Source organism: Protopterus annectens, chromosome 8.part0 (genome assembly GCF_019279795.1).
Source record: "Protopterus annectens isolate FY-2018-M chromosome 8.part0, PAN1.0, whole genome shotgun sequence".
In the NCBI taxonomy this organism is placed as follows: Eukaryota; Metazoa; Chordata; order Ceratodontiformes; family Protopteridae; genus Protopterus; species Protopterus annectens.
The window spans coordinates 1940155722-1940170014 of NC_056741.1; the positions used below are offsets into that span (position 1 = coordinate 1940155722).

Here is a 14293-nt window from a genome sequence, read left to right on the forward strand (position 1 = left end):
TACTGTTCAGTCTCAGCCTTACTACAGGATATGTACCCAAAGAGTGGCGTACAGCAACAGTGGTCCCTCTCCACAAAGGTGGTCCCTCAACGGATCCTGGAAACTATCGCCCCATAAGCCTGACTAGCTTGGTCTGCAAAGCTATGGAAAGGATCATCATGGACCTCATAAATAAAGATATTGGGGACCTACAGACACTGGATCCTACCCAGTTCGGCTTTGTTAAGGGCAGATCCTGCCTCTTAAACCTGGTCAATTTCTTTGAAACAGTCACCAAGGCCATTGACGAGGGGGAGGTGGTCCACACAGCCTACCTGGCCCTCGCAAAAACCTTCGATACAATACCCCACTTGGGCATTATAGATAAGCTCACCAGCTTAAATATAAACCCCTATGTCACTAGATGGGTTGCAAACTGGCTCAAGGACAGAACCCACATGGTTAGAATTGCTGCAGCCATGTCAGACTCCAAACCAGTTACAAGTGGCGTCCCACAAGGCTCAGTCCTGGGACCTCTCTTGTTCAGTATATATTTCTCGGAGGTACAGGCCAACACAGAAGGACTGTGGCTGACCAAGTTCGCAGATGACTGCAAACTGGGCGCCATAATCGACTCTCCAGTCGAAACAAGCATCCTCCAAAAGGGCCTCATAGAAACAGACAACTGGTGCCAGAGCCATGGCCTCAAGCTAAACGCCAAAAAGTGTATAGTCATCCCCTTTGGCAAAAACAAAGTGCCCACAAATTACCACATAGGTGGTAATCCATTAAGTACAGAAGAAGTAATTAGGGACCTGATGACCCAAGTTGATAACAATCTCTCATTTTATATATATAGCCCACCTAATCATGAAGGGATTCATATCTAGATCAGGGGAGGTCATCATGCCTTTTTACTCATCCCTCATCAGGCCCATAATTGAGTACAATGCCACTTTTGGGATGTACCTTACCAGACACCTGCAGCAACTGGAAAGACCCCAAAAGTACCCCACCAAGAGGATCAAAGGGCTCAAACAGATGCCATATGCTGCCCGGTTAAAGAAACTCCAGCTCTACTCAGTGGCATACCGCCTGCTCAGAGGCGATCTGTGCCTGACGTATAAAGCCATGTCCAACCCAAAATTAATGGACATGCTGCACCTCAGAAAATCCAAATCCCATCAAGCTACAAGCTCGAGAGACTTGAACCTCAGCACTGAAATAAATAGGACATCCTGGAGGGACAGATTCATAACCCAGAGGCTCCCTTCACTCTGGAATAAAATCCCAGTCCAGGTTAGGCAGAGTCCCTCATTGACTCTCTTCAAGAGGAATCTTGATGAGTGGATGGGAGATCATAGGTTTACCCTGGGTATCACTTCTGTGTCACTGTTAGACAGAGGCACAGTATACTAACCTCGGAAAAGGGCATAGTAAAATTAATTTAAAATGGGTAGCGAAAACCAAACACACTCTGGCTAGGCTTATAAATGCCCTAGGGCAGATAGCCTAGTATGAACCTATGAACCTATGTGCATGTGGGTGTGGATATTTGTGTGTGTGTGTGTGTGTGTGTGTGTGTGTGTGTGTGTATTTGCGTGTGTGTATGTGTGTGTGAGTTTGTGTGTATGTATGTGTGTGTGTGCGCGTGTGTGTGTGTGTGTGTTTGTGTGTGTATGTACATGTGTGAGTTTGTGTGTGTGTGTGTTTCTGTGTCTATGTGCATGTGTGTATGTGTGTGTGTGTGTGTGTGTGTGTGTGTGTGTGTGTGCGCGTGTTTCTATAGCCTGTGAAGGACTAGCACCTTATCTTGAATTAATTTCTCTGCTTTGGTCCCACTGAGTACAGAGATATTCTAAAAGGTAAAGTGGAAATTAGAGAATGAATGAGTAAATGAATGAATAAATCGATGAAGAGGACTGAGATTCATGAGATTCATACTATTTTGTTAAAGTTATTAAAAAGAATTAAAATACATGGATGACTTAGTGAATCTTTACTACAAATGCATAAAAATAATCTATTGGCATAAGTGTCTGAGGGTCTTGAAGAAGGTACAGCAAAACATAGCAGCATTAAATACATGAAATTATTCTGCATATCAAGTATCATCTTATATGAAGACCATTACAATTTAAAGAAAGTGGGTTTCAGAATAAAAGTGTCTAAAGTGTTAATTAGATGTGTGCGGCTATGCAAGCCGTACAGCACTTTCACTAACCAATGTATATGAAAACATGTACTTTTAAATGAGTGCCACACTAGTGACAACTATTTCAAGGTGAATATATTAATATACCCTGCTTACGTAACTGCTCTTATGTTTCATTTGAGAAGGAAACATGTTTAGCAATTTGCCCAGCACAGGCGCAGATGTTATAACATGTGTTGAAGAACACCTTTGCAGATGTAAAGCTTTAGATGGGCATCAGAAGTCTCAGTGAAAATTACTTCTCCCCCATCCCGCAAATAAATAAATAAATAAATTAATAAAATAAAAAAAAAAAACACAAGAGACAAAGGAGGCAAATTAATACATAACATAGATTTCGTGTCTGTGTGCAAGGTGATTGTTGTGAGAGTGACTCATTGGTACCCCCGAAATGCATAATCAGCGCAACCTTGCAAGTTGAAAATCAGTCGTGATGACCATCAATTTGCACCCCCAATTTTTTTCATGATGAAAGCTGGACTTCACCTGGTGGTACAGTGCAGAAAGCATAATTCTGTTTCCAGACTCTCTTGCAGGTAGACGAGCCTTGCTGACGCCTGCGCGATCTTCTACCAGCTGGAACCCCAGCTTTAAGCTGGACTTGCTGTTGTGGCCCTTTTCAGCGGTTTGTAGCCCTTGAATGGAAGCTCTGACAGCCACTTACCGACGCACATAATAAGGGAGCTTTTATTGACAATCAAGTAAACCCGCAGGGCTCCCGTTGCGTATTGGAGATGCTGGGTGTCGGGACTGGCACGGTCTGCTGAATGAAGCAAATGAGCACCGTATGCAGGAGGAAACCGAGGTATTTGGCTTCCCTGAGACTGCACTTTGCATGATTGCAGTCAGCTTTTGGCATGACGTTTCGTGAAACATTTCAATCCTTTTCATTCGGCTCTTAGAAGTACCAAAGGAAATATATGGAAATCCGCTGAAATGTTATTTCATATAAATGCTGCGTAGCAGGTGCCATGAAACTGTTAAAAGCAGAACATTCTGATTTTTAAGCTTAAGTGGAACAGTATGTCGGTACCAGTAAGTAAATCTTGATTTTTTTTTAAATTAAAGTCGACTTGTAGCTATGCAGTATAGCTGCGGGTTTTCATAGGCTTATAGGGGAATAACTGTCCTGATGGGCCATTTTAACCCTAGCCAACTATCTGCGGTTAGAATCAAACTCTATATCATCTCTTTGAGGCAAAGAGTAAAGACCTTCACCATTATACCAAGCCCAAGTTGCAGCCTTGGGATGTAGTACATGCAAGTGGGTTGCGTTTCTTTGCAGAGTTCGAACTGGCAATGTGTGTGTGTGTGTGTGTGTGTGTGTGTGTGTGTGTGTGTGTGTGTGTGGTTTTGTGGGGAGGCTGGTTGTAATTATAATACAACAAGCTTGTCTCCACTTTGCTACTGGTACAGAGTCACTACTTGAGACAAAGTTGATACTGAACAGAGTTAATAGACAGTATACAAGCTGAGGAGGGTAATAGCTTTGTATCTCAGATAACAGATCTTTATAGTAACCACTTTTTGAGTATAAACGAAAGATGAAACGCAATGTTCATCGGCAGTATATTAGTAGACATTTCCCAGCAGCATAGTTCTACTTTGATAGAAAGGTATTTCCAATTATTGACAGATGTGTCTAGTCTATATTTGGTCATGAATGATGATTTCATGTGCACTAATGAGTTAAATATTCCATTATATGATCTGGGCCTGTATCACGTTTTAACAGAAGGTGGGAGAATACAAGAAGCTCATTAAGAACACTTCTTTTCCTGAAATGGTGGTAGATAAAGGAACCTTCTATGTCTTATCAAAGAGTAAGCTGAGATCTCTGTAAGCACTTGCACATGGGAAGAAGTTAACTTAAACTTTGCAATTATCTTGGAAAAACATATCAGGAAGGTGCCATAAGGATGACACAGTTTTCTCTCGTGTAAGGCATGATACCATATTTCTGTGTTTATGGTGCATGTATATGTTTGTTCACATTATGCAAATATAATACCCCTTTAGTATGCTATCTAATGTCAATTCATTTTGAATTGTTATTGCCACTAAATTGAGACAACCCATTTGAAGAAGAAGCTCTTATGCTCTCTGAGATCTAAGATCACAAACAGAAAAAAGATTAATGCCATATTAATTGTTTTTCATTATTTCTGTTCTTGTTTTCCATTTCTTCATTATTGTGCAGTTTTCAGACATTTTTTTTTTCTATTAAGCACCATCTCCATAAGTATTGTGTTTGAAACTAACATAACTCATATGGACGGCAGAAGCTGATTGCAAAGACTATATAATCAAATTTTTGTGGCTTGCTGGTAGAAATGCTTTCCAAACTCTGTAAGACCCACGAGGTACAAATATGTTTTTTGAAACACTGTTGAAATAATGAGCTGAATAAGAATAGTGGCCAAGAATCATACTGAGTGCAGATGGAATATGCAGAGAGCAAAAAACATCTCGAAGTCTGTTCTATGCAAATTATTTACTGATTGTATGGTGTTGTCTCCAGTTGTAGGTGTAGAGTGGAGACATTTTGTGGACTATTCTTGCACATTAAGGGTTTCACCATAACCAATATTTTCAACTCTGTTTACCTGAGTGTGTATGTGTGTGTGCACACACACGCATAGTAGCGCAGGGGTAGTTGCTGCATCTAGAGAACTGTATGCTTTTAAGGCAAAGACACAACAGTTAGATAGGGAAGGTGCCTTTTGGTAAATATACCAGACAGAGAAATGGACAGATGCTAAATTCCTATTTTCATGAGTCCTGAGTCCTGGGTGAAGGAAGAATTGAGTCTACAGAGAAGTTAAGTTTAATGGGAGGAAACAGGTTGGAAGCAGTCTGTACTGTATGAAGTTTGAAAGATATCCCTGAACAGGGAAAGGAGGTGTTGAGTGGAAACCTGTGTGTGTGTGTGTGTGTGTGTGTGTGTGTGTGTGTGTGTGTGTGTGTGTGTGTGTGTGTGCGCGCGCGCGCGCGCGCGCGCGTGTGTGTGTGTGTGTTAAAGCCTAATCTGCTTATGTTAATACATATTGAATAAATGCAAGTAATGATTTGCTTTATAATTCTTTGTAAAGAATTTCTAAAATGGTAGATTGTACTTGCTAAAGGTACTCTAAACAGCTGGCTTTTATTTTGTTTATCCTGTTTGCCATAAGGAAGTAACATTTTTTCTTGCATAGTGTAATTATTCCTTCTGTAAATGTTGATTCAGACAGTGGTTTATTGCATTCCTATTATTACATGATGTAGTGTGTCTGTGTATGTGTGTGTGTGTGTGTGTGTGGGGGGGCATGTGTACACACACACATACACACACACACACACGCGCACACACACACACACACACACACACACACACACACACACACACACACACACACACACGCATCTTTGTGCCTAATATTGTGCTTGTGTGAAAGATACCCAATTTGTTGTTTTGCAGCTGGATTACTGTGTTAATTGTGAACATATGTATGTATGTGTAGTGTGCTTACCTCTTTGGCTTTTTGTGTTCATATGAAGGAAGTGATCATCTACTGGAAGATGTATTTGACATGTTCTCTGCAGTACAGTGTATGCAGTTAGATTTCACAGTGCTAGTGAGAGAACACTGCCGTCAAGAAACTACAAAAGGAAAAAGCTTCATTGAGTGTAGAGAGACAATATTGTATTGCAGTTTTTTTGTAGGAAGGGCCATCATGGAATGGTGTGCTATGATGCAATATGCTAGAACACTGATTGGGCATGGTGTGTGTTGATAAAATATGCCAAAATACTGGTATAATTCTGTTATCTAATATGCTGAAATGCTGATTGCATTTTTGTGAAGTGATATAATATGCATTACAATGATTACACTTGCTGATAACAGGTTTACATTTTTTTCATGTTATATTTTAATGTGACATGTTGAAACAGTGACTGTGTATGATGTGATGTGCTGAAACACTGGGCTTGGTGTCATGTACCGTAATATCTTGAATTACTGATTGGACATAGTGTTATTTGATGTAATATACTGAAACATAGATTGGGCATGATGTGTTGTGTACAAACAAGATCGGGCATATAGTGGTATATCGTGATGCCATGTACTGAACCACTGACATAGGCATGCTGTGATGTGATTAATTTTCTGAAATCCAGACCTGACACAGTATGTTGTGATGTAATATCATAAAACATTGACTGGACATGGTACTGTTGTATAATATGTTAAAACACTGATGAGATACCAAGTGGACGTGGTGCTCTATGATGTAATATTTTGAAACCTTGTGTTCTGTGATATGATATGTCATGGTGTTTTGTGATGTAATGCACTGAAACAATGACATGGCATGATGTGATATGATGTAATATGTTGAAAAGCTAAACTTGGTGTGAGGTGTGAGTGCTTTAATATCCTAAAACACCGAATAAGGTATACTGTGCTGTAATTTGCTGCAGCATTGATTTGGATAGTGATATGCTATGATGCAGTATGCAGAAACAGTGACTGAGCATAGAATGTTATACTGTGATGTCATATCGTAAATCACTTACTTGGGCATGGTATATTGTGATACAGTTTCCTGAAATACAGACCTGACATGATGTACTGTAATGTAATATCCTGAAACTACGATTGTACTTGGTAGTCGGTGACATAATATATTAAAACCAGGATTTAGACATTGTGTCTGGTAGTCTGTGATATAATATATTAAAACCAGGATTTAGACATTGCGTCTAAATCTATTCTATAATATAATACCCAGAAATACCCAGAAATGCGAAATAGGTATTGTTTGCTATGATGCAACATTCCTGGAGAGGTTTCTGTAATATGATGTGTTTAAAAAACTGAATGGAATTGGCACATTGTGATGTAATGAAACAGTGATTATGCATTATGCACTATGATACAGTATACTGAAACTCTCACTGGGCATGGTTTGCTTTCTATGCAATATGCTGAAACACCGGGTGTAGCTTGCTCTAATGCAATAAATTGAAACAGTGGTTTTCTGATGTAATATGCTGACACTTTGACTGGGTTTGAATTGTTAAGATGGCATGATACATTATCTTCAAACATTGACTGGACATGATGTGCTATGATTAGCAAAACCACAGATAAGGTCTTGATTTACAAACCACAAATTTGGGTATGGTATGCTATAATGTACTATCCTAAAGCAACAAGGTGAACATTGTGTGGTGTGATCTACTACTCAGAAAAGTTACTAGGACATGATGTTTTCTGAAGTAATATCCTGGAACACTGGTTAATCATGGTATGCTGTGATGTAATTTCCTGAAACAGTGACAAGGCATGTTCTATTTTTATGTAGTGTCTTGAAACAAAACATATTGTATTCTGGTAGTATAACACTGAGCTGGTGTGTTGTAGTACAGTGTTCTGAAACCCTAATTTTGCTTAGCATGTTATAATATGCTTAGACACTGGGCATGGTAAGCTGCTTTATAATATGCTTGGACACTGATTGGGTATAGCCTGCTGTGATGTAACATTCTGAAACACTGACTGACTATGGTGTGCAGTGATGTTATATGGTAAACCATAATATGTGTCTTCAGTTTCACACCACTGAAGAAGCACCAGAATCTCGAGTGCATAAGTTAGGGGACTACCCTTAATTGGTTGCTCAGAGCGTTCATGAATGAGAGTGGTTGTTCGCTCCAAATCCATGGCAGAACAACTAAAGATGAATAACTGAGAACAACTGGCACCAAGCTTAGATGCAACACTTTTCCTTATTCACGTGCAGTCTTCAAGACTGGATGTGAATAAGGAAAATGTTATTAGTATTAGCTTCCTATTTTACATTTTTAACATTAATATGGCTTATTTGTAAGTCCACCAACTCAGTTACTTTCCTCATATTTTTCTTGAGGTAGGAAGTATAGCTTTCTGTCCCAAAGCCCAGACACTGCAGTTTCTTCTGTCTCTTCTCTTACAAAGGATAGTTAGACAGACAAAGATCACTTTCTGGTTTAGAACTTTATATGTTCTTGCCTTTCTTACTTTTAGCACTTTTTTAACCATTTATTTTCTCTGATGGTATTATTTTGATGTCTTTTTGCAAGTCTGTGTGCAGACATCTGTCTTGTACCGATTCTTTCAGATTTGTTCTGATTCTTAATTCAGATTTGTTCTATCATTTCATCTTAATTCCCTTCACTGTCTTGAGTATCAGCCAAATTATTGTCCCATTTGCTGCTTCTATGCTAACTCCCTTCTTCTGATTTTGATTCTGGATCTGTATAATAATGTCACTTATTTTACTGTCCCCCAATATTTCTAAAATGACTGGGCATATCAAGCTGTTGCTTTACCTCTTTCTGATAAAATTGTGTCTATGGGTACTCCTTCCTCCTACACTTTCCATGGTGTCCTTTAAAACAGGAAATCTTTTTCTGTTATGACATGACTCCAGTCAGGGGCTACAGGTACAGGATATACATTTTTTACTAGTTTATCAACATTAAACATCCATTTGTGAAATGTTACCAGTTGTACATTAGAAGTTATCTCATTCTTAACCCTAGCTTATGTTTCCCATAGTCAGTATAATCATTCCCATCCATGCTTATTTAGGTTTTTAATGCTTCTTGTGTATGTTGAGGGAAAATGATTTATCTCATTCTGATTTGTCCCAGTCCTCCTATGTGGCACAACTGAAAAAGCCAACCAACATGTACTACCCCATATCATTCTCCTTACTTAGTGTTTTAATGGCAGGTAGAGTTCTGAGAATAGTGATTACATTGGCAAGTGTCACTAATTGCTTTTGCAACTGCACACACTCTTGGTTTTCCACATTAAAGTCTGCTAAGAGTCCTCTATGGGTTGTAAGTTAAACAACACTGCAGGAAACAAAATGATGCAGGAAATGTTAGCTCAAACAGCTCACATACTTAGCAGCAGAGATTTGATGAAAATGGTGTATTGGCAAGTTCCTGGCCAGTTTGCTAGCAAGTTTTTAATTTTAAACAACTGATTACTGAAGTATATAAAACACAGTTTTATATACAAAATGAAATGAAAAAACATAGCCTACGCAGCTTTGCATAGCAAGTCTCCACATAATATATTCAGTATTCACAGTGCCTTAAATTGGGAACAAAGTCTTTATAGGTGTCTTCATCACAAGTTCTATATAGCCCCCTCCAGCAGCAGGCTACAAATGCGAGGTCATGGATGCAGGTCTTGCCAGGTCCTCCTTTCAGCTCCATTCTGCACATTCATTGTTAGTTATATTTATTTAAAAATGTTGAAATGACACTACAGGTGCACATTTTGTAAGAGTAGTAGTACCTGCCTTGGTATGTAATGTTGGAGAATACCAGACCTTGTAGAGGCAATGGTCTCCTCTGTGTGTTTCATTGGACCTCAGAAGAGTTCATGTGGTATGGTATTTCCCAGTACTACCTACCACATTTGGGAACTACTTATTTATAGGACATCATGTAATAGTTATCTATCAATCTAGAGCATTATGACTATGTGCACTGCAACCAATACTCGGTTATCCCATTCCTTTTTAAGTAAATATTTTTCTTGTGTAAAACTTTGTTCATGGAGAAGTATGTTTCAGACTGTTTCCAGTTGTATGAATTACATTTTATGTTTAGTGTGGAAAGGAGGAGTTGAAATAAATCATTTGATGTGATTAAATGTATACTTAGTACAAAAATTCTAATTTGGAAGAAAAAAGATGGCTGGCATTGTTTTGTCCTGGCAAAATCAAAATATAGCCCCATTTCTTCTTTCAGGTCAAGATGCCAAGCTTAATTCTTTCTTCCATTATTCATGCAGTTTGATTTGTGAATTGGCTTTAATCTTCTCCATTTCTAGACACCCACTTGTGAATCTAATCTTATTTTGGACTATAGTTGTTGTTGTCGTAGTTGTCTAGCATATACCTTTGATTACATTAGGACCTCCTTTCATGAGATTTGACATTTCTTTAAATCATCCATGTGGTTTTTTGCAGACTTTCAATTTGTTGTATCTTTCTGTTTTTTGAAAGTAAAATCACCTGATATCATAACCATTTTGATACTATTCATAATTTGCTGTTCTTTGTATCAGAATCATGTAGTTTAATTGCGATTTTCAAGATGCGTGATCTTTCATTTCTGTCTACCACATTTTCTTTTGTATCACTTACTTATGTCAGAATGATTTTATCAGATAGAAATGGTTTCTTCAATTATTTCACATGGTCCAACTTATGATTACAAATTTATGGGTGGCATGAACACATTGTCTGCAGATAGCAGAAACAAGCAAACCTAAACTGGGCTCAGAACTTTAGATCTGGTTTAACTTGGGTTGGCTTGGTTTGAATTTGCCTGGTTGATATTGCTAGTTGAGAAACAATGTTAGGCATGTATTTTAAGGCCACAGCAAGTAGTACCAGAAACATACAGACTTTGTATGATAATATGACGTGGAATAAACAAGTTCAGCTTTTATTTTAGTTTTCAAAGTTAAGTCCTATTTTTCTGGGAAAGCAGTGAAAATGTTTGGCTTTCCCCAGATATGTAATATAAATATATGTGTGTATATGAAGTAGGGCTTCTGTTAATATCTGTTTCTCAGAAGTCTTGGGAAATGCATGTTTTTATAGCAACATGAGAAATCCTCTAGGGAAGACAGGAAGGAATTTTAAATGCTCATTAGATACCACAAATGCTTCCTTTTCTCTTGTGTGTTGATATTGTATAGTGAGTATACCCAGAAATCCCATGACATGGCAGTTAGTCAGAAAACAAGAGCACTAATACAGTATGTGCCAACCAAAAGTGTCATCAAACAACTAGTTCCCACGAGTCCTATATTGTGAATTAAAAACATTTACTTCAGTAAGAAATGAAATACATGGGCTATCCATGCACCATTTCCGGCTATAGTTAGAGCTATAAAGGCATGCAAACTCCACACAGACTGAGAAAATAGGCCACTACTGTACCCCAGATCCAGGAGTTATGAAGAAGAGATCTTATCATTGAGATGGCATGTAAATAAATGAAACTGAAACCTTGGCATGTAGTTAGGCTAGCAGTAATGTGAAACTGGCAACGTATATGACTTCTGACATTACCGACAAAAGAGATGGACTATAACAAAAGTCTTGAATTTTTGTATACATAAGAGTTATTGTTCTACAGGACAATTTCATTGTAACTATTGTACGGTGTTGTTGTCGTAATGTTTTAGCTGTGTTTACTGTCCATTTTATGTATTTATTTGTATGGTTTGTGTTGTGCTGTTCAGTGCTTTTCCTGATAAGGCACATCACACTTCACTATTCCTTCCTTATCCACTGTTCAGGAATCAATTTTCTGACATTACTGACATATTGTAGTCATGCAAGCAGTAATGTAAAGCTGATATGGTGTGCAAGGAACTTGGGACATTACTCTAAAACACAAGTCCTGATTTTTTTCTTATCACATAAGTGTTGTTTTCCAAAGGATAATTCCATGTTACTGTTATCTGGTGTCATTTCCATAATGATTTGGTCCCATTTTTACTGCCTCTTATATATTTATTTGTGTGGTGTGTTGTGCAACATGCATCCCACTATGGTTTTCTTTGTCAATGTTACAAATGTCAACATCGCCATCCACTTCTGTAATTCATTATGAATGGATTTATTTTGTAGAATTATTGATATTCTTTGCTGTATGTGGATTGTAAATACATTACTGACTCAACTGCTTAAGTTCATAGATACTGTCTAGGTTATTGATCCAAGAGGATCCTTAGAAGCCTAGCTATACATTATCATGAAGTTGATAGTCACTTTACCAGAAAGGCTCATCCAGACTCTGCTACACTTTGCTGTGAAGGAAAGGTTAGTTTGCTGTTATTTTTGTATTTCTGTATTGCCTTTCTATATTTTGAATACTGTAGTTTGTTTTCTTTATCTTGTGTTTTGCTTGCATTCTGTTTTAACAGCATATTAAAACTTCAAAAGAGACCACAGCTCTCTCTGTTCTGAGTCAGGCAGAATTTTTTCCGCCCTCCCACCCATTTAAGTTGTCTTGTTAAATACCACTGTCTTTCTAGTTGCCCGCCTCTTATGTTAATCTGACCATATATCTCATTTCTCTCTACTTTCACTGGCTTATGTGAGTAATCACAAAACCATCACTTTTGAAATCCCACCCCTTCAATTATTTAAATTTATTGGCCATCCTACAGTATTTCATAGTACCAAAATACAAAAGTAACCACCCCTTTCAGTCCATCTTGCTGTTTTAAAAATAGTAACTCTCCACTAAACCTTAACTTTTTAAACAGGTAAAACTCAAGTTACCTACTTTCATATCTAACTTCTCTAGTGCACACTGCAGAGTGCATTCTTTTCAATCTTACCTTTAAGCATCCCTGTTACTAGCACTTTCTCTAATACCTAAAAGATCATCTCTACTTGACTCCAAGTAGACTTTTCTCTATCTGTTAAACCTAGCACTTGCTCTTACAGTACTTATTACCTTGATACGGCACTCTTATAGATAGCACCCCAAAAGGCAACCCCCATTTCTCGGTCACCCACATCCCCGGAATCTCTTTTAAAGTTTTTGTCTAGTCCTTCTAGCATGTCGAGGGATCAGTTGCTAGTGTCCTCTCCTGCTCAGCTGGTGAACCTGGGAATATTGAGGCAATGTTACAATTGCCTCATGTACACAGACAACCCTCTCCTCCTCCCACAAAACACAAATACATGCGAGAGATGCAACTATACGGCCAAACTGGAGGCTGAGCTCTCTCAACATAGGACTGGCAAGACCAGTCAGGAGGAGAAGGTTACCACACACACTATAGACCCAGTCTCACATAGTACCATCACAACCTCAAATCATACACATAAACACACAAAGACATACTCAAGGCTCTGATCAAAAATCTACCAAAACAGCAGAGGCCACCAAAGCAGACACCCAAACAACCACCACCTCAGAACACAACACCTGCAACACATAGACCTCACAGTCAGAGTGTCAAACAGTCACAGCCCTTAAGGCCAAACACAATGCCAGACACACTAGTCATTGGTGACTCCATAGTCAGACACACTGACGTCCCGCTCACCAGACTGAGTAAGGAGAAGGTCACAGTAAGCTGCCTGTCGGGCGCTAGAATCCGCCACATAACGCAAGCACTCAGGTCTCTCAACAGCAGGTACAAATACGACTCAGTCATTGTCCACGCTGGTGTAAACGACCTGAGACGTACCTCCTTGGACTACATGAAAGAGACATTGAGGAGCTCTCTGATTATGTAGCCCAGGCAGGTATGACCCTGACCTTGAGCAGTATCCTACCTTCACCAAGAATGATGCCACAATACAGAGATAAGATGATCAGCTTTAACAATTGGCTTAAACTCTGGTGTCATTCAAAGGGGATCCAATGTCTGTCTGCCTGGGATGACATGCTGGACAAGCCACGCTGCTTCGCAAGGGACGGCTTGCACCTGTCACCCTGGGATTCGGATATTGGCAAAGGCTCTTGCCACCCCATAGTGCCTTTTTAGGCAAGGCTCAAATTCTAAACCTACCACCCTAGAACACAAAAAGGAAAAAACTAAGGGTAATGCTGCTCAATGCCAGAAGTCTAAATCTCAAAATGCACGCACTCGAGGCCCTTCTCAGTATGGAGAACATCGATGTCTGTGCAGTGACAGAAACCTGGTTCAAGGCTCCTGAGAGCACCCCAGCACTATCAGGTTTTACCTCTTATCATGCGTTCCGCCCCAAAATCCGGACAATACCAAGAAAGGAGGGGGTATCCATATTCATCAAAGACACCCACACCTCAAGACTGGTGGCAACGCACAATGCATCGGAGACCATCCAGGTGCAATTAACCATAGGCAAGACTGCTCTGCAAATTGTAGCATGTTACAGGCCACCCTCACAAACTCAGGAACCTCACATGGCCTTCCTGAAAACACTAGAGGGATAAATGTATCACCAAACACCATCATACTAGGTGACTTCAATTACCCTAATATAGACTGGGAACACTACTCAAGCCCAAACACCCTAGCCCAAAAGT

General features: G+C 39.2%; 1 protein-coding gene across 3 annotated transcripts in view; it reads left to right on the plus strand.

Moving 5' to 3' along the window:
- The first annotated feature begins 2748 nt into the window (after positions 1–2748).
- BCAR1 (BCAR1 scaffold protein, Cas family member) overlaps positions 2749–14293 on the plus strand; it is a 2082713-nt gene continuing 2071168 nt past the window's right edge. The window contains exon 1 of one of the 3 annotated variants that reach the window (XM_044081461.1): positions 2749–2999. In XM_044081461.1, coding sequence (XP_043937396.1) covers positions 2982–2999 — 18 coding nt within the window. In that variant the 5' untranslated portion in view covers positions 2749–2981. Of the gene's footprint in view, positions 3230–14293 lie in introns of all 3 variants that reach the window. The other 2 variants (XM_044081458.1, XM_044081457.1) reach the window with 2 other exon arrangements.